Source organism: Lepidochelys kempii, chromosome 5 (assembly GCF_965140265.1).
Source record: "Lepidochelys kempii isolate rLepKem1 chromosome 5, rLepKem1.hap2, whole genome shotgun sequence".
NCBI classification, from domain to species: domain Eukaryota; kingdom Metazoa; phylum Chordata; order Testudines; family Cheloniidae; genus Lepidochelys; species Lepidochelys kempii.
The window spans coordinates 104,773,498-104,798,480 of record NC_133260.1 but is presented as its reverse complement, the minus strand read 5'-3'; the positions used below and the strand labels follow the sequence as shown (position 1 = coordinate 104,798,480).

The window sequence follows — 24,983 nt, the reverse complement described above, 5'->3', positions numbered from 1 at the left end:
GTCAGCTGAAACAAAAAAGAAACATCTTTCAAAATGAGCTTTCATAAAAAAAAATTAAACTTGCCATGACTTCGGCTCTCCAAAGTGGAGATAATTAATACTGTAGAGATCCATATCTTCAGTGTGCCATGCGAATGTTGTTTTCCACATGCCAAAATAGAGATAGGGGGTATTTACACCCTCAATGGAAATTCCACAGTCTTCACCCACAACGTCCAATATTGTATTGAGATGGGCAATATTCCATTCATCAATATCCTGAAACAAAGACATAAAATACATTAACAAATACTAAAAATAATATGACTACCAAATAAAAACACAATCTGCTGAAATGATTCCAAAAGGTATTTTAATTGAAGAGAGGAATGAAAAATAACACAATCAATTATCAAGAAATTTCAACGGTACAATACATACACTTAACATTACTAAGTAAGTGGTATAAACCTGATCTAATGCTGCAATATATTAATACGCAAGTACAACATTATAAGCACTTAGGGGGCCTGCTGAAGTCAACTGAAAGACTCCTATTGAATACAATGGGCTTTGGATCAGGCCCTAAGATTGCAAGATCTTCAGAGCAGAGAAAACATTGTCCTAGAGGTTTGTACAGCATCTAATTAATTGGGACCCCGATCCTAACAGGGACTATAAGTGCAGCTACATTAAAAATAGTAGCCAAAGAGAATAAAACTCTTTTGTTGGTATATACCTACAAGCTAGGACCCTGTTCAAAAAGATATGGATGCACATTTTATTCGGTTCCAAAGTAAAATCATGCAATATGAAAGTGTTTAACAAACAGTAACTTAAAACATACATTATTTTATTTACCTCTGAAAGTTTAACATTGCTCTGTAAAGGATGAAAAAGATAAAATCACTAAGTCACTTCAGAAACATTTTTAATTATAATAAAATATTGGACAATAAAATACTTAAGGGGAAATCTTCTGAAGAACTGCATGGAATTTCAATAATTTTACCATCATTATAACCTATAGGAATTCTGTATTTAAAGTCCTACGTGGTGTTTTTGCTGTATTTTATATTTATCCATTAAGAGCAACTCTAATCTCAGATGCTAAGGTATGCATCACTGTGTGTGATATAAAATAACTGAGATCAGAGCTGTTCCCTAAAAGTAAAGAGAAGGAAATCACATTTTATTATAACAGCAATCAGGAGTACCAGTAAGGTAGAAATTACTAGATATATAGAGATACAGAACACCAGGACATTCAAGCAAAATAATTTAGGCCCCAACTCAAGAAAGCAGCCCTATTTAGAACAGCACTTAAACATGCATTTAAGGCTCCCTGACAATAACAGGACTTAAACACATGCTCACAGTTAAGCAAGACCAGATTTTTGGTCTGAAGATCTGCACAATTCTGGGAAATCTCACTCAAGTTTGGGGAAAGGAGTGCTGAAATGCCAGCACCCCTACTGTGCAGAACTGAAGTTGTGATACATTTTCTGTGATGTCTGGTGGTCATGCAGTCAGCGAGGCAGCATCTCTGAGTAGAGGAGGAGAGGGTATGAATCATTAAGTGTCTTCATTTTCATTCCCTTGCTTTGGAGGTTGTGTGTGACATGTGCAGCAACCTTAACTGATACACAAAGCAGTGATTCTGTGTATAAACTTCTGAGCTTCTTAGTTTTAGGAAGGATCTCTGACCACAATGGCTACTTTAATGAAGAACAACATGGGCCGCTAAGCTGGAGGTGCACATTCACAAAGATCCTGGTTTTTATTAAATGAGTTTATGTCAGCCAGAAAATAAAAAAAAATAAAAAATAAATTACAGGGCCAGCCAGCAAATAAAACTCTCAGTTCAGGTTTTCAAGGTTTTCTTCAAAACCACAAAGGCTACAAATAAAATTATTTTAAACAAAAGCCCAGATTCTGGTGTATAAATGTGACATAAAAATATATGTGATGAAGAAACAGTCAGTTATAAGGCGTATTGTCAATATTGCAAAAATTAACCTAGCTGTAAACTTAAGAAATAGCTTTTCCCTTAGATGCTACTAAAAAAGTGCCCCTTTCAAATTAGTAATTGTATGCAGAATATAAACATTATGAGACTCAAAATAAACTTAAAAGACCAAATGTAATTAATTTTTACTCAAATTAATTAACAGATTTACTTGAAAATCCCTAGAAAATTAAATCTTTGCTCACAGATTATGTGTTGTAAATTTAGGGAAGATGCACTGTGTTCTTTCTAGGGAACAAAGGCACTGAATATCTGCTTTAAGTGGAAAACTGAAAACAACCTTAATCATGGAGATTCCATTGTGCTTCCATAATGTTGCTTTCTTACAAATAACCAACAAAGCATTAAGGTTTACTCTTTTTATAGCCCTATCTTAATTCCTCATACCATTCTGAGTCACCATAGATACAGTAAATTAGTATCAGATAAATTGGCTTTCTAGCACTTTCTTCACCACTTCCAATCAACACACTGCCAGTTTTCTTCCAAAAACAAGGCCAAATTTCCATATGAACATAGAAAACCAAATGAGTGCGGAATACACAAAATACACAACTCCTTCAGCCTATACATGATCTATTTGCATTTACTCAAGTTAACTTCATGCATAGCATGGAAGTTCTCAGCCAGGGAGGACATGTTGATAGAGTTTGGACAAAAACATTTTAGCTGGTTATTAGCAAATGATGATCTAAAAATATTTTTGCCAGTTTTAAATTCTTTTTTAATCCTCTTTGACTATATAAGAAAATCAGTTTTATTTCTGCAACTGTAATGTTGCAAGATGTTACTTTATAAAATGGAAAATACCGTTTTGGTATTCCAAACATTTCAAAGCAAAACATTTGCTCAGTATAATATGGAGTTAAGTCTCATTGACAAGAATGTAACTGTGTTTAATTCTCACAATTGCAACATTGACAGCAAAGAAAACAGGAGCTCTAAAAGTGTCGCTCAGCTCCAACATCTCAACGCTTAATAAGAATACCTCTCAAAATTCAACTGGCTATTTTATATTTAATATCCAACATTAAATTAATAGTACCCAGGCTCATTCATATGTAATGTTTAGTAGACAGCCACTTGATTGTAGAAAGGCAGTTAGAATCCATTTAGTTGTCATCCTTAGCATGTGGAGAGAATACAATCAATAATTATTCTGGGCATTTGGGGAAAACTGAGAGTTAATATTTTTATTTAACATCTTTCTGGAGCTAACCTAGATTATAAAACTGTTCTTTAATTGCAATAAAAATTTATATGAAAATATTTCTAATTTCTACATATATTTTAGGAGCATATTTGTCAAATGTAATGGGTGTTTTTTCAGAAAACACATCAGGCAGTCTGACCTAAGGGACAAAGATGTGCAGTAACAGATTATTTTTTATTTAAAAGATGAAATACAGAATAAGATAACCAGGAAGAAAAGGTAACAAAGAAGCACATTTTTTTTTTTTACAAGTTTCATACCTATAGTGACTAATTATCTATGGCCCTTGTTGCAGCACATTAGACTTACCTTTTATTTCCTCTGAGAAGTGCTGCCTGAACTACAGGTAACAGTTCAAATGAGAGATCCTTAGTTCCCTTTTTCCTGACGTGTTGGGTGACCGGGTTAGGCTACTCTAGAATCGCTGCGGTGGCTCAGCTGTACCCACGTAGCTGCACTGCTGTAGCACGGCTCGTGCAGACGCTCTATGCTGACAGGAGAGCGCTCTCCCGTCAGCACAATTACGCCACCTCCCCGAGTGGCGTTCACTATCTCAGCGGGAGAACTCCTCCCACCAATACAGCACTGTCCACATCAGTGCTTAGGCCAGTGTAACTTACGTTGCCCAGGGAGGTGGCTTTTCCACACCCCTGGGCAATTTATGTTATACCAAAGTAAGCGCTAATGTGTAGAAACCCTGTTTGTTACTGTTAACTACTGTCCCGTGATCATATGGCTCTGTTAATAGCATTTGAATCAGCTTTCAACTCAGTGTGGAGATGGAAGGGGAAAGCTAGATGCCAACTCTAGCAAAGGTTTGAAAACTCACAGAGTCCTGGAAAAACTGACTCTCTTCTTTCTCAAGGAGCAAAGAATATTGTAGCTTTCAGTAGCTCAAGTGAAAGGTCTAGCTCCAGATTTAAAATAGGATCAGGAGCTCTTCTGTAACTTTCCATGATAAGAACAAAAATGGGTCCCATGTAAAACTAGCTTCCATTCATTTTGGTTTTTTTAAAGGGTAATTATCATTAGCGGTATGATACCATTCTTTGCTTCTCCTCTCTACAGATCAACTAACAGTTTCCTGTAGTCTTTTTTTTTAAACATTGAGGCCAGATTCCAGAGGAAATTTAAGACCAACACAACCTTTGTAGACCTGTCATCAGCCTATGATAGAGTCTGGATTTAAGGCTTGATGCTGAAGCTCGCAAAGATCATCCCCTGCCGCAAAACACTACGCCTGCTATGGACGATACTGAGCGATAGGCAGCTACGTGTCCACTTGGGCAATGAAGTCAGTTCGCCTTGGTTCCTCAACAATGAACTGCTGCAAGGCTCAGTACACGAGCCAATGCTTTAATGTTTGCACAAGCAACGTGCCTCCAACAAAGTCATGCAAATTTGCATAGGCGGATGACGTTGCCTGGCAAAATAAGCATCCACCTTCAGTGACATTGAGTCCACCTTGAACAGGGACCTAAACACCAGGGAGGAATAGTTCCAGAAATGGAGGCTCAAGCAAAATCCTCACAAAACAACAGTCACTGCATTCCATCTTGATAACAGGAATGCTAAGCACGTCCTAAAAGTGACCTTCTGTGGCCACTGTGCAACATGACCCCACTCTGACCTATCTTGGAATGAAGCTGGATTGCAGGCTAACCTTCCATAACCATCTGAAGAAGGTAGCTGCCAAGATGAAGACAAGGGTCAGCCTGGTCCAAAAACCGGCAAGCACAAGCTGGGAAGCACCCGCAAAGTTACAGACATCAGCGATGGCCCTCGTGTACTCCATAGCCAAGAACAGCGTAACAGTATGGACCAGAAGTAGCCACATTCGACTTGTTGATGTCAACTGAACACTACAATGCAGTGCATCACTGGAACCCTCAAGTTGACCCCAACACCCTGGCTGCCCATGCTGTCACACATTGCTCCCCCATCCATTTGCCATGATGCCACAACCCTTCGGGGATTTCAGAGGATTGTGGAGAATGAACGTCTTCCCATCCACCAGGACCTTAACAACATCCCTCACCACCACTTGAAGTCAAGTAAGCTCTTTTGGAGCCATGCATTTAACCTTCAACAATGCAACTTCAACCCTGATGAAACTTGGAAAGTTGAATGGAGTCCACAAGAAATAACAAACACCTCATGAAAGACCTGACGCAGAGGGTTCATGACTTTGATCTTCCACAAAGTTCATGGGTAACCCTAAACCGTATCCACACAAACCATGGAAGATGTGGATACGTGCTGCACAAATGGAAAATTAAAGACTCTCCAGTGTGCGACGGTGATCACCCAGAGCAGACCATGGAACATATAACAACTTAACGCCTGATTCAAAAATATGAATGAGATATCACAGCAATACACTCTGCTACTCCAGACGCAATTATCTGGCTTAACCATCTAAATATAAAATTGTAGATGTTGCTCTACATTTATATCAGCCATACAAAGACGACGACTCTTTTTTAAGAGCAATTTCTCTTTGCATGTATTATTATGGTCTGTGCTGTTTTGGTGCTGCATTTTTACTTCTAGTATGTTGATTAATTCCATTATTAATCTGGCAGATAATTTATTATTAATCATTATAGGAGCCCCAGAAATGGACAAGGGCCCATTATGATAGGCACTGTACAAACAGAACAACAAGACAGTCTCTGCCCCGAAAGAGCTTACAATCTGAGAAATTTGTTGTACCTCCATCATTTTTTTTTTTAAAGTATGACTTTGGTTGAAACAGCTCAAATAAAAATGAAGGGAGGGACTAAAAGGTTGCGCACTCAAAAACATACAAGTAGAGCGGTAAAGGAAAGATACTCAGAATGACCCATGCTTAGCCACTTACAGCATACATACAGTTGTACTGGGGTATTTTATTATTTCTTCACATTTACAAAATAGAGTTATGGATATATTCTGTGACATGTGCACCAATTCCATAGATTAAAACACACATAATACAGAAATATAACGAACCCCTTCCATCAGCCTCCGCCCTCCTCAATAGCTTGAGAAAAAGAAAGCAAAAAGGCCAGCTTTGCAGCAAGCCAGAAAGGATGAGAAATCAGTATTAGCCTCTGCTTTGGAACTCACTCCCATCCATTGTTCCCTCTAAGCTGTGCGCGTGTGCACACACACACAGATCCTAAACCCTGCACTCACGGCGAAACACCATGCGCACAAAAATTTGCACAGAAGACATTCTTTCCATACACGGCCTGTCAAAAATTAGAGGAAACATTACTCCCATCCTTCATCTGCCACATCCTTCCAAGTATTTCTCATCCTTCCAGGTATGCCCAACGTCCTGCTCAAATGTCTCTGCTGATTTCAAATGTTATACGGTATATCACAGGAAGAAAGGTCTTCTCTCATGTAACCAGGTCCCAAACCATTTAGGACTTTCTAGGTTGAAAGCAAACTTCTGAATCCCACCTGGAAGCTTTTTAGGAGTCAATGCAGATCACAGATCTCTGGTTTAATGTGCTCCCATTGTACAACTCTGTCGATATGCAGGCTGCAACATTCTGCATGAGCTTCAGCCTCTGAATAGTCTGAAGGTGTAGCCCTATGTAGAGTTTATTACAGGACTCTAAACTTGAAATGACAAAGACACAAATAACTGTGGCAAGGTCTCTGTGTTGGTGAGAAAATGTTGCTTCTGTGTTACCAGATAGAGATGGAAACAGCACTCTTGTCTAAAACCACTACTCAGGCTTTTAAGAGCAGCCCAAGATCTAACAAGACCCTCAAGTTTCACACTTTCTTAACAAATGGCAATTACACTCCCTTAAAAGAGGGGTGCTGATATAAGTTCTGTCAGTTCTTCCAGCTCAATGGTGGGCAACCTGCGGCCCATCAGGGTAATCTGCTGGCAGGCCATGAGACAGTGTTTACATTGACCATCCGCAGGCACGGCTGCCCGCAGCTCCCAGTGGCTGCGGTTTGCCGTGGCGGTTGACCACCACTGTTCCAGCTGCTTCTCCTAACCCTCCAACATTACCTTAGTGTGGACTGAATGGTTGCCAGCTAGCTGCATGCAGTGTAGTTGTAGCCACTTCGGTCCCAGGATGATATTATACTTATGTAAACAATCTGTTCCACCTTGCATTTAGCTGTGACACTAGGGGTTCCTTTTTCAGACCAGAAGAGCGGTGTGTGGCATGAAAGTCTGTCTCTCACAGCCAGCTAGCTCTCATTCAAGCCCCAAGTTCATCTACTCCCTCTGTCATTCATTCTACTTCTCTGGCCATGTCAGGTGTAATGGAGACAGAATTGAGCATCATCAGCTTACTGAATGTATTACAGTTCATGTCTCCCCACTAAACCTGCCAGTCTCCTCAGGTACACAGTGAACAAGAGATATGACAACATAGCCTTTGTGGCACTCATTCGGCAAGAGAGAGCCCTCAAAGTAGAGAAACAATTACCCATAAATACACTTTGTGTTCTCTTAAAAAGATAGGAACGGAACCTTTGAAGAGCTGGAGCATCCATCCCTGATTGTGTCTGCAAATAAAACAACAAAATCTCATGGTTAAGTGCAGTTAAAGGTTGTTGACTAATCTAGAACAATCAGTATAGACCACTACTAGGAGATCAACAAACTGCAATTAGTACAATTTCTACTCCAGATCCAGGCCTACAACCAGATTGACTGGGAGTCAAGGAAGTCTGTAGAATCAACAAACTGCTACAGTTGCCCTGCCATAACCTTTTCAGTGACCTTCCCCAAAAACTAGAGATGGGACACAGGTTAATAGCCACACTGTTGGCATCAAGAGTAAATTTCTTGAGCCTGGGCCACACACTAGCTTCTTTATCACAGAATCATAGAATATCAGGGTTGGAAGGGACCTCAGGAGGTCATCTAGTCCAACCCCCTGCTCAAAGCAGGACCAATCCCCAACTAAATCATCCAGCCAGGGCTTTGTCAAGCCTGACCTTAAAAACCTCAAAGGAAAGAGATTCCACCACCTCCCTAGGTAACGCATTCCAGTGCTTCACCACCCTCCTAGTGAAAAAGTTTTTCCTAATATCCAACCTAAACCTCCTCCACTGCAACTTGAGACCATTACTCCTTGTTCTGCCTTTAAGAGACACTGAAACCGTTCCCTCTCCCCATGCAGGGAAATGCTAAGGAATGCAACTAAAAATTAACCAAATCATCCCTGCTAGCTTTCTACAGTCAGAAAGGACAAAGGTCTAAGTTGCAGGTTGTGGCACGCATCTCCACCACCCTAGTATGCAACAGTGGCTGAAAATAAAACAGAGATCACACAGCATTTGGCCCCTCAATACAGCAGAGTGCTCAGCCCCAATATGAGCAAATTTTGCATGGAAAGCAATATGAAAATTCTTCACAATAAGAACTCAATTCACTAACTAAATGGAGACAAAGGATTCACCAAACTGTCAACTGTTAAGAACACTTGAACCATGCAAGTCTTTGCAAACGCTATCATGCAAACAAAGAAACCCTTTCTTTACACCCTGCAGACCCAGGATATACGACAACAACAACTTCTTAAATTGTAAGATCTTTTAGACAGGGACTGTCTTTTTTGTTCTCTGTATTTACAGTGCCGAACACATTTGAGTTCTGATCCATGACTGCGGCTCCTAGGTGCTACAATAATACAAATAAATAAATAAATAATAATCTACACTCTGATGTACATTTTTCTGTCTCTTAATTTCCCACAAAATGCTATTGAACAAATTGTCTTCCTCACCCATCGTTTGATCATGTCAGTTCCCCCCTCAAATCTATCCACTGGCTCTACCTTGCTCTCTGTATCATATTCAAACTTCATATTTTCAAGGCCTTGCACAATTCTGTTCCAACCTACATCTCAGATTTCATTTATTTTAGAGATGTCCTACACCTACTTTTCTCTCCCAACAATGCCAGACTCAACTCTCCTGATAAGAGGAAGCAGGGTGATGTAACGAATAGGGAGGGTGTTGGACTTTTTATGGTATCCCAAGATTTAATTTTATTGGATTGGGCCAAAAAAGAGAGCCAACTTTCAGTTTCATTTATGAACCCACTAACATCATGTTTACAGAGCTACTGTAATACCCTTAGCATCGCCTAAACCATTAATAAAAGTTTATGTCTCAGTCTCCTTGAAATAATTACAGTAAATCATAACAAAAGGCCCCTTAAAATGTAGCCTTTGAAACAAATATTTTAACTGTTTACAATCCCTAAATTGTGACAGCCTGTATATTAAGGTTTAGATTACCTTAATAAATAAATACACACACCTGCTGGAAGTATGTTCTACCATGAGCCAATCAGTGATGCTCTGCCCCAGTCTTTCATCTACCTTTCTGTTCTTGTTTTAGACATTTCTTTCTGTCCCACCCTCTAATAATTGGTAAAGCACTTGTGACAGTCGTGACAGCCAATCACAGAGTATAAATATTTAGCTAATTTAATCCCAGGAAAGGCATGATTGGTGATGTTGATTCCCTCTCTCCCATGCTTCTTTTTCCCCATAGGTGTGTCCACAGTAGAAAATGTCTTATTCAATTTTCAGTAACACTGCAACTAGCCACATTGGTGCTATTTATTAATTATTAACAGTGTAAACTCTTGTGTAGACTAGACAAGCATTTTTATCAAGGTCAGATGACATGGTGGCCACAGAAAAACAGAACCTTGAACTCTTGTCTATGAAATGTAAAAAAGTTTCCCAATTCACCTATAAAAGTACAGACAGTGGTGACCTTAACATAAATACAGTCCTTGTAATCTATCCCTTAGTGGAATGCCTCCCTAAATTATTTCTTGAGTCAACTGGGTTGTCCTTATCTTACAAAGTCCTGTAATTAAATATAAAAACAATAAAAGATGTGTACAGTATGGCATAATACTTCGACCTAACACTAAGCCGTCTATGTTGAATTTCTTTTCTATAAACCCACAGTGTGTTTTCATAACAGTTACTACTTTAGGATATTTCCTAATTTATAAATAATTTAATCTGTGAACAAAACAGAGACAGTTAACCATGAAATACAACGCTATAAATACATTCAAGGGGTTCTGGTAACATAATAAATCACGAGAGCAAAGTTTGCTTCCTTTAGGTTGGTTGCAAGAACTCAAAAAATGTGTTTATCGCTTTGTTCCCTTTCCTATTTTTTATTCCATGTAACACAGATTTTACAGTTGTGTCCCTTATTCTAAACCCTCATTATCCTTTGAGTTAAAAAGGAAAAAAAACCACCACTTGTTAATACACTGTAATGTCATTTCAATTGTTCTCTCCCATAACACCAGCAAGGTCTTGGATTTCAGAAATACAACAAATTGCCAGTTTTTAATTAATTTTTAAAAGTTAAAATTAGGGGTGTACATGGCTTCAGAGATAGCTTTGCTAATAGAAAATGAAAGTCATTGTGCAAAACAGACAAATCCTATTCAGAACCAGACAGCAAGATGGCAACTGTTTTTATTTTTTTGTTTTATAAACAAAAGAGCAAAGAGCTGCATTGCTGCAGCTTTTGCCATTAATTTTGAAGATCGGAGTGCATGCTTACAGGGCACGGAAACATCAGTAAAGCAGAGATGCAACACTAAATCCATGAATTAATATGTGCCTTCAGCTGGCTTTTTTTTTTTTAATGGAAATGCTTTGAGATATTTGCCTTATTGTTTTACGGTAAATTCAATGCTTGCAGCACATTGTCTGCAATAGTTTCCCTAACTTTACAAAATACAAACATTTGTTTCCATTATCACAAATAGTTTGTTATGAGAAATTAATTGTACCTTCCCCTTTCTTTCACTGTTTGCCCACAATTGTAGGTAGGGGTACTACATCCATTCTTTCTGCATAAATAAAAATCTCTGAAATGGACAAACACGCAAAAGCAACCTCTAGATTTTAAATCTAGTCAAGAGGTTTCTCCCCTAGGTCGGCCTTCAGCACATTAGTTGCCCAAGAGCACCATCTGGCGGACAAAGAGTAATTTGGGAAATAAAAGTTCTGTCTAAAAAAATAATTTCCATTTTTATCAATGTTTCCCCAGCTTTTCTTGTTGGAACCTCCTCCCAGCAATGACTTGGTGCCAGGCATCACCTCTCACTTTCCTCCATATCCCCTTGTCCTGGCATGGATGCCCCATTACACCATGTGTCAGCCCCTCCTCCCTCTCTTTTGTTTCCCCCCCCCCCCCCCCGTCTATTCCTTCAACCACTACTCCTCCCCCTGCTTTTTTTTTTTTTAAATGGAATTCTTTTATTCCACAGGCTACTATTTTACTTCTTTTCCTCCCTGGCCATTTGTCCCCACTTCTAATCATCTCCCAGTTTACTATCTTCACACTACCAGTCTCCACCAATTCTATTTCTGTGTTTTCATAATTCTCATCTCCTCCTTGGTCTTCTGGCCTCTCCCCTTGTATTCACTTGTTGCAGTGTCATGAAAACACAACTCATTGGGACAGGAAATCTTTGTCCACGTGTCTCGACCAAAGCTGAGAGGTGGTACAGGTTCCAGAAACTCTTTTCCCTTCTGTACCTCTCCCTTAGACATGATGGGGTTCATTTCAGTCTGGAGATGCTTGTGTGATGTTACCCATGTGACAGCTATTTTAACGATATCCAGATTTATTAAAACCACAGAGAAAATGGAATTAAAAACAAAAAAAATGGTTCATGTAATAGATTCACACTTCTCAAAGAAAAACTAGAGAAATCGTTCCCAGTTTAAGTTAGAGATGAAAATAAGAAAAGTGAAAGCTTCTAACTTTTGAAAGCAATCCTTTCTCTCTGCCCCCTTTTGGTCAGATTGTCTGCATCTCTTGCTGTCCAGAGAACAACAAACACTTTGTGTGTCTAGAGAGCTCTCTTATCAAATCCTCCCCGATCCAGTGCTGCTACCCTAACTTTCAAAACCAGTTTTCTCCAGTTACATGCATACATAATAGGGTTTACATGCACTGCTTTCTCCATGAGATGGACCACTGGGGATACAAATATCTTTCACTGATGATGAATAGCTTTCAAAGACTCAACTACTTAGTTCAGATACCGACTTTCAGACCACCTTGGCTGGTTGTATTCTAATTTTGGTCAGGGCTCGATTAAACTCCCTTAAGCAATTTGTTTTTTGACAAACCCTCTGTCACATAGCCTGTCTACACTTCCCGGAGGACCAATATTGTGGCGATCGATGCATCGGCGGTCAATTTAGTGGGTCTAGTGAAGACCCGCTAAATTAGGGATTCTCAAACTGGGGATTGGGACCTCTCAGGGGGTCATAAGGTTATTACTTGGGGGGTTGCAAGCTGTCAGCCTCCATCCTAAACCCCACTTTTCCTTCAGCATTTATAATGGTGTTAATATGTTTTTAATTTATATGGGGGGCGGGTCGCACTCAGAGGCTTGCTATGTGAAAGCGGTCACCAGTACAAAAGTTTGAGAACCACTACGCTAAATCGACCACCAATCACTCTCCCGTCGACTCCTGTGCTCCACCTGATTGAAAAGAGTAAGGGGAGTCAATGGGAGAGCATCTCCTGTCGACACCGCATAGTGTGGACCCCGCCGTAAGTAGATTTAAACTACGTCAATTTGAGTTACGCTATTCACGTAACTCAAATTGCGTAGCTGAGATTGACTTTTCCCTTTAGTGTAGACAAGGCCCAAGTTACACACTACTTCTCCTAGTGATTACAAAGACAGCAGAGAGCATGGCAAGAAGTACTAAGCAGAACCACCAAAAAGGAGAGAGAACACAGAACAGTTTCCCGGAAGCTCCCCACATGGCATACAAGAAAGACCAGGGTTCCACCCCTCTCTCAGAGCAGACCTTTATGAAGGAAGGATTCATCCAGTAAATTGGAGAAGTGCATGTATTCTTACAAAGATAAGTTTGCTTCTCCTTTCTTGACGGTCTCATTGCTTAACTACTCCCTTAGGATATTTTGCAGTTTCTTGGATGGTTCTCTAAGTAGCAAAATTGATTCCGATAGATATTTCACATTTCTCTGACTGTACAATGAGAGCTGTACTAACAGTCACTTGTTACCCATAGTCACCTGTGTCAACAACCAGCAAAATCCTACTTCCTCTAGAAATTTCCTTTCTCCACTATTTCAAATCAGAAATAGGTAGTAACTCTAAGGGAACTTCTATGCAGCCAGAGACCTGTCCAGCTGTGTAAACAGTATTGCAACTAATCTACTAAGGTGAAGCAGTTGGAAAAATGAAGCTATTTCAAGACTGGGTTGTTTTTTTAATCCAAAGCTGAAGAATGTTAGTTAAAACTGTGTTTACTTTCCTCACAAGAGAAGCACAGAGGTAGGATAACACCTGAGGGGGTAAAAAGAAGGAACCTCAAGAACTGGAGAGGTCCAGAGGGTAGAATGATTCCTGAGGCCAGTAAGGGGATTGGTACGTAGCCATCTCGGAAGAGAATGATCCGACTCGTGCAGGTTCCTCAGACCTAGGGTCAATCGTAAACTTTCTAGGAAACTCACAAATCCAAAGGACTTTGGGGTGAACCTCTGATCCCATTCCAGATGAAATCAAAGTTGACCTTGACAGTCCTCAGATCCAAGCCCCTTCCTCAGACTAAGATTGCTTCTGAGTGACAAGGTGAGCGAATCCAAGCAGCTCAGAGTCAAGAAGAGAAAGACAGAAGAGGAATTAACAAGTCTAGAAGAATGAAGTATGAACTCATAATCATCCCAGGCCCACCAGGTCTAAAGCACCACACTCATCTCAGAACTCAAAGTCAAGGGGCAACAAACCAACAACAGAATCACTACAGGAAATAATTTTCTTTCGCACTGATGTGGAGAAGGACTAGTTCAGGTGAGTTCTTATACCTCCTCACAGAGAAGGAGTTTCAGGTAGCACTCATATCTGAAGATGGCAGAACACCTTTGCAGGGAATGTCCATCTTCACAACATATCAGACATTCAAATACCACAGCGATAGGGGGCATACAACATCAGAGTGCCGGCCTGCCCTAGACACCTCCCCACCGCATGATGTGCGCCACTTACAACCTGATTTTTTTTCTCCCAATCTGGCAGGCTATCAATGAGGGTAGACTTTGATTTGAATGCCCGCAATCCCACTCACTGGGAATCAACAGGGTAGAACCAACAACAAAAAGCGCTGAGGGGGCTGGAAATGTGTAACGGAGCTGAAAAGTGCACAAATAAACAAAAATAGGACTATACTTTTTAAAGATTGTAACTAGACAAACTAGTTTATCCAAAAAAAAAAAAAAAAAGAAAGAAAGAAAGCTGCTGCAGCAAGGCCTTGCAGACACCAGACATGCTTAGCGAAGGGTTGTTGAGCCCATGAGACCATATACCCCTCTATCAGTGTTCAGATTCATAAGGGGGCACACTTCTTCCCAAGAGTGTCTAAAGCACATCATACTAAGGGCATGCGCAACTCAACAGTGGGGCTCTTGAGAGACAATTTTCAAGAGATACCTGGTTCTCAGCTGCAATACAAGAGTGCAACATTAACTAACCTTTTGGTCAGGGTTGGGGAGGGGGTAATGACATGTATAAAACTACACATACTTCATCATAAATGCTCCCATTGATATCTGCTCCATAGATCGGTGCCACAAAGGTTAAATTCTTCCAGTATTTACGCTCCAGATCTTCATAATCTATATACCTTGGAGTGCAGTATCTGCAGAGGGAGAATGAAATTAAAGGCAATATTTCAGAGGATCTTAATTGACAAGTTGTCCTTTCACTTTCATGGTTTTGATGTCTCCCAACATCCACGTTCATGATGTGCTTTATATTTGATTTTGCAGACCAAGTACTTTTAGACAAATATATCAGTTTAACACTCTTTAGTCCTTTCTCATATTCAACAGTCCTAAACCTATAGGTTTCATAGTAGCAATGCTTTCAAAGTAACACTGGGTAATTTCTTTCTCAGTATTTATGTCGCTATTAGTCCTGTGCCACCCAGATCATTTCTTCCTGTCTCAACAGATGGAAGGACCGTCTACTGCCTGTTCTGAGTTTTAGGCCGTTAAGCGTGATTGTTGTCACCCAAGGCACTTGAAAGAGCCAAAACACTACTAGTTGGTAGTCCTCACAGTCTCTCTTCACCACCCCATCCTCCATTTTAGCCTACCACATTTCTTGGGCTGGTGAAGAGGCACTACTGTTAATAAACAATATGGTCACCAGTTCCTACCTTTGTACTGCAGGAGCAGAGACACCAAGGAGTGTGCACACATCTGCTGGTCCTAGCAGAAGTGGGTCCTGCAGATTATCCCCAACAGGTCCAAAAGGCAAGTGTTCTGCCATTTAGTATCCCTGGCCAGAAGCAAGGGGAGGAATCCCAATGCTCCTGTGGACCTTGCTTTCCTTTCTCCCTCTCCCAGATAAAGCTTTTTTGGGAGAAGTGGACCAGTTCTTCCAGTTGTCAGAAATCTTTGGAGGATCTTGTCTTCATCCCTTTGGTTGTCCCAGATGCATGAGGCATTTTAACATCCTTTTCTGTGGCCTGGGAGGATTCTTCTAACTTCCCATAGAGGGAGCATGCCTCTATTGCTATTGCCATGCAGACTACTCTGCCAAACCTTTTCCTCAGGGTATCTGGCCACAGTACTCCCTTATTTAGAAAGTCTTTAGGAAGGGAAAATTGCTTCCATAAATGCAACAACTTGGGAGAGGGGAGAGAGTTTCAGATCAACTCTGCAAGCTCTTTCTGTTCAGACTGCTTGGAAGAAAACTTGGAAGTACAAGAAGCAGGAGGTCATGCAGCTGACACAGCCTCTATTAAGAAGGATGGAGGAAGAGCCTCATGGTGGTCAGCAAACAGGAGTTGGACCCCAGCAATCTATGAGTAACCAGAACTACAGACCAGGGCTTCTCTTAAATGCTGTTTATCACTCAGACTAGAGCCCTTCAGCCATGTTAAGATGACACCAATGTTCAGGGTATGCTCATTTGGGTATCCCAAATGAAGGGGAAAGCAATTTAGTGTCACAGAGATATGCCCATAGAAAGGAAGCTGGCCTCCACAGAAACCTGACTTCTTTGAAGAGAGGGAAAATCTTCTTTAAAGAAAGCTTAGGAGCTTCTGCTATTACATTGTTTAAGAAGAATGGAACAACCTAAGAGGCTTTTTAAGTACTCCTAACTCATATAACCTTATTAAATATAACATAGCAATATGATTTTATAGGTAGCGGGATAAAACAATTGTAACTACAAATATTTCTGAAATATTTTCTATTATGGTGTGTGCAGAATTATGGTTCTATTGGCACTCGTGGGATATCCTATGTAAGTGCATGGTTACTCATTATTTCATAGGGTGACCAGACAGCAAGTGTGAAAAATCAGGATGGGGGCGGGGGATAACAGGCGCCTATATAAGACAAAGCCCCAAATATCGGGACTGTCCCTAAAAATCAGGACATCTGGTCACCTTATTATTTCACCACTTGTGAGTAAAAGAAAGAATCCAAACTATGTCTATAAGACCTTTATACGACTACATGGCATTTTATATTCTATAATTTTTATATTGTATTTTTATATTGTATTGTATTGTATATTGTATATTATTATATAAATTTTATATTTTATATTGTTTATATTATATTGTTATATTTTATATCCCCCTATGCAGATGTGAGGACATAAAACAAATGATCATAGCAATCTAAACAGATGTCATTATCAGCAGGATTTAAAGTACTGGATCATAAGGGGTCATAGACACAGGAAATTAAATTTCTAAAAAGTGAACCAGTTGCAGAGGTGCACTCTTTTAGTATCACCTTTGAGGAAAAGCCTTTTAGTTGGCTACTTTACCCACTTGTCTGCCTCCTGGGGAGAAGCAGCCAAACAGGGATGCTGCAAGAGGCAGACAGTTATTTCCCTTCCCCTCAAGAGCCCGCACCATTCATGGCGGTGGGGGAGGAGTGAGCAGAAAGATCGCACCCACTCAGAGCAGTTCACGGAGGGCAGTTCCACTCCCTCTTTCCCCACCCTCATAAGACCAATAAGACAGCTCCTCTGCTCCTTCCCCCTCTGCTCTCCCTCCGTGCAGCAGCAGTATCCGGCCTGGGAAGGCAGGGAAGGGTCTCCGTTGCAGTCTCCCTTCCCTTAGGCCTGTGGGAGGGGCTGAAGAATTCCAGGTGCTGCAAGAGGAGCAAAGGTGAGGCAGGGGGCAGAACTGATGTGGGCACTAAAGGGGATAGTAGAAATATGGGGGTAAAATTGACTTGGGGCATGGTGGGGGCAGAATTGCTGGCAGAAATGGGACAGAACAGATGTGAGGAGTGGGAGAAAAACTGATGTGAGGACAGGGGGATGCACAGATGTTGAGGTGATGACAGACTCAACATTTTTTTCAGACCACTCTAAGCACTGAGTAGTGCCTTCTACCAACTCCCAGAAGAGGGACAAGGATGGCCTTCAGTAAGTAAGCGAAAACATAAAAATTACCTGGTGCCTAAAAAGGTAAAAAAATCACAGTGAGGGGAAAAGTTTACACATTCTCCTTTCCAAACAGAATACTGAATATACATACTTGTCACTGTTGGCCAGTTGCCTGAACTCTTTCACAGTCATTGGCTTTTTCTGAATGTTGTATTGAGTGAAAAGCCCTGACTGACCAGTGACCATCTGCTGAATTGGAGCTGGAATCACTAAATCATCAATGTCGTTGTAATGTTTTCTCGGCTTCCACTCCGTGGGTGGGATCACCTGAAAAGTCAGAGCAGCAATACACAAATCAGCATAGCTACTGCTGATGTCAAAAATACTTTTGAAGTGGATGAAGAAACAAGTAAATCTAATACAGAAAACTTAGCAGATCTGACCGAAAGATTTAAAGATTTAATTAAGTTAAAAAAATCTTGTTGTCCATGAACATTGTGTACCATCTAATTTAAACATAACCTCTTCAATATTTTTTAAAACTAAATAAAAGTAAAGAGTTATTTGCTGAATGCCTCTCTCTATTTTCCTATCTGGGTTATTCAGTAAATCTTACAAAGTCTGATCTATACACAATTTTTATTCCAATTTAAACTATTTCATTTAGGGGCATGATTTTTTTTAAACCAAATTTGTTAAATTGGTACAACCCCTCATGTGGATGCAGATATATTGGGCTGTCTTAAACAGAGTTTATTCCCATAAATTTATGTAATAAAACTAAGTACAAAAACTGTGTGTATACAAGCTCCAATTGATCGTAAAGTTTTGGGTTTTTTTCGTTTCAGGTTCCCCTGATTCACACCATCTGATTCCAAGTTCTGCTATGACTCTCAAGCATGCACCATGCTATTCACAGCCATCAGGAATTTTACAGAAACTGGAGTTCACCCAAATGGTCTCATTCAAGTTTCTTCTTTTAGGGTATTAGGTAGTTTTGAAAAGATGTTTTATATATTATTACATCCCAAATGGAAATCTCTCTACATTCCAAATATTGTCTATTTATCTTTTAATTCACTATTTTGCCAACAAGACATTTTTAAAACACTGCAATACCTATTGTTTATGTAGAATTCTTTATATGTAAACTTCATATATTTGTATTATTATTATTTAAAGACTGAAGACATTTCCTCCTCTTTTCCCTCACTTTTAGTTTTGTCTTTTTATATGCTACAAACATTGGAAGTATTTGTTTAGTTTTTGTAAGCAGCACACAGCAAGTATGGCATTGTTCGTTATTTCTATATATGTGCATTAGCATCAGCTAACAAAAATCTTGGATGAGTTTATAAGAGTTAATCTGTATTCCCTCTGATAGCAGGCTGTTTCTTCAAAATGCAAACATTTTAGGGTTATATATAAAAGTGGCTATTGCATTTTTGTTTATCTTTAAAACACCTTAGTGAGAGTATGGAATTTTAGAATGCATTTGAGACCTGAAGATCATTCATTGTCTCCAGATAACAACATGGTCAAATTTTAAACCTAACCCACTTGAACTATACAAACCTAGAACATGTAGGAAATACAAATTTAGACAATCAAAGAAAATGTTTTTAGCAGATAACCATTTCCTGTTAAAGGCATAGTTAATATTTCTAATTAAAATGTAATAGTTTAATCCTGCACTTCCTACATGGTTAAAACTCACATTTTCTTTTCTTTTTTTTTTAATTAATTATTATTATCATCATCATCATCTTTCATGTGACCTTTGGCCATCTAGGGACTGCAACATTGGGCCCAATGTTTCCTCTTCTTAAAGAAACAAGAGTGTTCAACTGTCTAGTCTTGTAGTTTCCATTAATGTTTTCACACAAGTCTTAACAAGTTACATGCACAAAATACACAAAACACTGTTTTTGAAGCAGAGAAGCCGTGCATTCAAAATGTATGCATAAAAATCAAGTACGTGCATAGAGATTTCCATTTTCATTACTATTAGGCATGAACTTGTAGGTTTGGCTCCACAACATGAATATTAAAAACCAGCATTTGCATTCTTTTGTTTAATTCAAGGTCAACAGTCTTTTGTTTTTAGCAATATGCAGCATGAAATATTTTTGTGAATAATATACAAAGTATCCTCCTTCAGCAAACTGGAGCACATTTATTGTTTAATTGTATTACAGTGGTGCTTAGCGAGCCCACCTGAGATTGGGACCTCACTGTGCTATGCGCTCTCCCTGTAGTGAGAGAGTCCCTGCTCTGAAGACTATCATCTAAATAGACATGACCGACAAAAGTTAGAGACAGGGAACAGAGACAAAAATTAAGTGACTTGCCTGAGATAAGTAGTTCAATGGCAGACCTGAGGACAGAACCTAAAAGTCTCTTGATTCTCAGTAAAGTACCCTTTCCACTAGGTCATACAGCCTGCCTCCCCCCCAATCACAGCCCAAGAGCCTGTGGCCACAAGAAAAGGCTTTGGTGGCCGCATTTGAGAAACACTGGACTAAAACCAAGACAGTGCAACATTCAGGCTTTATTCCTCCTTCAGTATGTACTGTGCTCTCTCATCTAGCACTTCCTGAAAGCAGAGTTCTCATTCCTATATATAATTACAGTATGGCTCTCCTTTTTTGGGTAGCTATCTATCGTAACAGAGGTATACATTTAAGACTACATACTCCCCTCAATCTCCCATTGATTTTAACAATCAGTTTGCAAAAAGATCAAAGGTAGAATATGGCCTTTATTTAGTAATTAAACTTTTAGTTATTGTGTATTATTTCCTCACGAACTTATCACATTCAGCATCACTCACTGGAAAAAACAGGCTCACTGTTAGGATCATCACACTATCAGGCCTTTGTGTCTCTTCTTTTCACAGTTTCTCTCCCCCTCCCCTACCTTTTTCTCTCTCCTCCTTTAATCCCTCTGCATTTTCTTCCCTAAAGCAACTCACAGCTCCCCCTCTCTGTGAGCATCACTACCCTCCACTTCCTCATCGCATCTGATAAAATGATGAGCAATAATACAGTGCTGACATTTAAAGTGAAACATGCCGGATGTTTCATTAGACTGTCAGGAGATCCAGAAATAGAACACCTGCATAAGTGGGTCAAGGCAAAGGACCAAAAGTCCACGATAGAGGAGAAAGAAATCCAGAGGGAGAATGCCTTTGAAAAAATTCTGTGAGTGGTTGAAAAACAGAAGCATGCTGGTCTACAGCATTTGTTAGGGGCCACAAGTACAAACGTGCAGGCTTTGGTATATGTGGGAGAAAAAAAAATTGATTTCAGTAAGGAGCACGCTTGATTCTGAAGTGTATGCTTGGACTAGAGTCTGCTCTCTAAGGAACAGAAAGTCCTTACGCCTGCTATGTTCTGGTAAAAGTCCAGTTTTACTGAACATGACTGAAGCAGCAAAAAGGTGGGATGTTACAAAGAGGAGATAGCTCTCCTCTTTGTTATTATGTTATAATATAATAACATTATAGTTATTATGATGTTTGATGTGATGTTATTTGTTAAGGCCAAAAAGGAGTTCTCCTCGTGATTAAGAATATTCTGTACAGCTTTCCCAAGAAATGGGCAAGACTATATGGGGCAGGTATGTTACAGGGTGTGCTGCCCCATTAGTGGGAGCTGTGCCTAATTACCTGACTCTCAGGCGATGGGTTTGAGCTTGGATTGATGGTAGGGTCAGGTGACTGGACATTGCATAAGGGTAGCTGAGGTTGGCTATCTATAAGCGGGAGTCTTCTCCCCCAAAGAGAGGAAAATCATGGGATGGCTCTCTGGAGAGGGCCTGATGTCCTGATAAAAGGGTAAAGAGGAGGGAGAAAAAAGTAAGCCCCACCTGCAGGAGATCCAGAAAAGAGACAGAGTCAGAGAGGATGGGGTGTGGCATTGACTTTACTTAGCAGCCAGAGAAAAAGGCTTTGCTGGAGCTGTGTGCAGAGAGGGGGATGAGCAAAACTCTGAAGTGGGAATTAGGAGCTCAGGAGAGGCAAAATGGATTGGTGAGCCTGGAGAAGAAGGCGAGGCGATTGTGTCTTTGAGTTCAACTGTTCGTTTATGTTAACGAACCGGACTCCAAAAAGGGAGAGTAATTCGAAAGCATAAGAGTTGGGGAGTTTTCTTTTCCTGGGGAAAAAAGGAAGGAAGGAAACTGAGGCAGCAGTAGGATCTCACTGGATAAGGTAAGAGCCTATTTTAGGGGATGGGGAAGAACAAGCGGATTGTCTCTCATGCTGCTGTCGCTCCTCTTCCTCCCTGCATCTGACTCTACATGAAGCCCTCGCGGCATCCAGCAGCCATTCTGCTGTGGTTGCTGGCCTGCCCTAGAAGGGAGATATAGTCAAAAAAATTGTTCCTAAGATACTGTGGGTCTGATCAATCACTACCTCTTGGTAGTGGGAAGGATTTTTCCCTTGGGGGCAAGAATGACCAGGCATCTGGGATGGGGAGGGGAATTCACATTCATCATAGCATCCCATTCCCAGAGGTGCAGTTTTGAGTTAATAAGAGTAAGAACAGGAAGTTACAGCTGTATATATGTAAGTGGATTGTAATGATAAGTGCAAGGTATATGGGGCGAGTTGAACAGGTAGTTCCTCTACATAGTAGACAGTCACACCCGCAAAGGGTAGTTTGCTTACAGATGGTCCTAGCACATCACTTAACTCTCATTAGAGGCTCCAAGTAGCTGCATGTGTACCACAGGGCCAGACCTCAGGACTTGGCCTCAGCTGGCATGCAAAATCTAGTGAGGATAGCTAGTGGCAGCAACCACAAGTGAAGGGTACATCTGGCTCTCTGAGTAGACAGAGGCAGCGGGGCCAAATGTGAGTGGAGCTACGGCCTTGTGTGGCAGTCACAACATCACTCAGCTTGGGAAAACTCTCAAATAGGTGAGTCTAGAGCAAACCGCCTCTTTGAACTCCCCTTCTCTGGATGACCCTGCATGAAAGAAATGTTCTGCTTCAACCAGCAGAGGGCTTTGGAGGTCAAAGCAGGACAGTCAAACTTGGGACTGCTGGGAAGCCTGGAGTTGTTACTTGCAGTGTTCCCAAAAAATCCTTTGATTTTTATAAGCTGGTGTTACAATTAGTGGTAGCAGCTTCAAGATGGCAAAAACACGTTTGCCTAAAGTTTCTTCTCAGTGGTTATGCAGATGAAACTGGAATCTGTGAGTACTTGATAGACTTTGAGCTGCTGCTCTCTGTGAATGAGTGGACTGATGAGAAAGCATCACAGAACATAGCAGTGTTTTTGAATGATGATGCCAAAGCTTTTTACCAGAAGCTTCCCAGTGTGAATCATGGATCTTACAGACAATTACACAAATACTTATATGACTTCTAGCAGGCTAGCTAACCTAGTGAGGAGGGCTTTAAACTAGGTTCACCGGGGGAAGGAGACCAAAGCCCTGAGGTAAGTGGGAAAGCGGGATACCGGGAGGAAGCACAGGCAGGAATGTCTGTGAGGGGAGGGCTCCGGCCTCATACTGGCAATGAGGGGCGATCAACAGGTTATCTCAAGTGCTTATATACAAATGCACAAAGCCTTGGAAACAAGCAGGGAGAACTGGAGGTCCTGGTGATGTCAAGGAACTATGACGTGATCGGAATAACAGAGACTTGGTGGGATAACTCATATGACTGGAGTACTGTCATGGATGGTTATAAACTGTTCAGGAAGGACAGGCAGGGCAGAAAAGGTGGGGGAGTAGCACTGTATGTAAGGGAGCAGTATGACTGCTCAGAGCTCTGGTACGAAACTGCAGAAAAACCTGAGTGTCTCTGGATTAAGTTTAGAAGTGTGTGCAACAAGAGTGATGTAGTGGTGGGAGTCTGCTATCGACCACCGGACCAGGGGGATGAGGTGGATGAGGCTTTCTTCCGGCAGCTCACGGAAGCTACTAGATCGCATGCCCTGATTCTCATGGGTGACTTTAATTTTCCTGATATCTGCTGGGAGAGCAATACAGCGGTGCATAGACAATCCAGGAAGTTTTTGGAAAGCGTAGGGGACAATTTCCTGGCGCAAGTGCTAGAGGAGCCAACTAGGGGGGGTGCTTTTCTTGACCTGCTGCTCACAAACCGGGTAGAATTAGTGGGGGAAGCAAAAGTGGATGGGAATCTGGGAGGCAGTGACCATGAGTTGGTTGAGTTCAGGATCCTGACACAGGGAACAAAGGTAAGCAGCAGGATACGGACCCTGGACTTCAGGAAAGCAGACTTCGACTCCCTCAGGGAACGGATGGCCAGGATCCCCTGGGGGACTAACTTGAAGGGGAAAGGAGTCCAGGAGAGCTGGCTGTATTTCAAGGAATCCCTGTTGAGGTTACAGGGACAAACCATCCCGATGAGTCGAAAGAATAGTAAATATGGCAGGCGACCAACTTGGCTTAATGGTGAAATCCTAGCGGATCTTAAACATAAAAAAGAAGCTTACAAGAAGTGGAAGGTTGGACATATGACCAGGGAAGAGTATAAAAATATTGCTCGGGCATGTAGGAATGTTATCAGGAGGGCCAAATCGCACCTGGAGCTGCAGCTAGCAAGAGATGTCAAGAGTAACAAGAAGGGTTTCTTCAGGTATGTTGGCAACAAGAAGAAAGCCAAGGAATGTGTGGGCCCCTTACTGAATGAGGGAGGCAACCTAGTGACAGAGGATGTGGAAAAAGCTAATGTACTCAATGCTTTTTTTGCCTCTGTTTTCACTAACAAGGTCAGCTCCCAGACTGCTGCGCTGGGCATCACAAAATGCGGAAGAGATGGCCAGCCCTCTGTGGCGATAGAGGCGGTTAGGGACTATTTAGAAAAGCTGGACGTGCACAAGTCCATGGGGCCGGACGAGTTGCATCCGAGAGTGCTGAAGGAATTGGCGGCTGTGATTGCAGAGCCACTGGCCATTATCTTTGAAAACTCGTGGCGAACTGGGGAAGTCCCGGATGACTGGAAAAAGGCTAATGTAGTGCCAATCTTTAAAAAAGGGAAGAAGGAAGATCCTGGGAACTACAGGCCAGTCAGCCTCACCTCAGTCCCTGGAAAAATCATGGAGCAGGTCCTCAAAGAATCAATCCTGAAGCACTTGCATGAGAGGAAAGTGATCAGGAACAGCCAGCATGGATTCACCAAGGGAAGGTCATGCCTGACTAATCTAATCGCCTTTTATGATGAGATTACTGGTTCTGTGGATGAAGGGAAAGCAGTGGATGTATTGTTTCTTGACTTTAGCAAAGCTTTTGACACGGTCTCCCATAGTATTCTTGTCAGCAAGTTAAGGAAGTATGGGCTGGATGAATGCACTATAAGGTGGGTA

At 41.0% G+C, this 24,983-nt stretch overlaps 1 protein-coding gene across 31 annotated transcripts in view; it reads right to left on the bottom strand.

Moving 5' to 3' along the window:
- The window catches only part of KDM4C (lysine demethylase 4C), a 440,364-nt gene that overhangs the window by 364,637 nt on the left and 50,744 nt on the right, over nucleotides 1–24,983 (bottom strand). For 29 of the 31 annotated variants that reach the window (XR_012159108.1, XR_012159109.1, XR_012159110.1 and 26 more), the window contains 3 exons: nucleotides 17,795–17,970; nucleotides 14,806–14,920; nucleotides 65–258 (listed from right to left, as the gene is read on the bottom strand). Coding sequence is in view for 28 of the 31 variants with exons in the window: in XM_073345318.1 (XP_073201419.1) it covers nucleotides 65–258; nucleotides 14,806–14,920; nucleotides 17,795–17,970 (485 nt within the window). In the remaining 3 variants the exon portion in view is untranslated. Of the gene's footprint in view, nucleotides 1–64; nucleotides 259–319; nucleotides 862–4,841; nucleotides 7,749–14,805; nucleotides 14,921–17,794; nucleotides 17,971–24,983 lie in introns of those variants that run through there. The other 2 variants (XM_073345339.1, XM_073345338.1) reach the window with 2 other exon arrangements.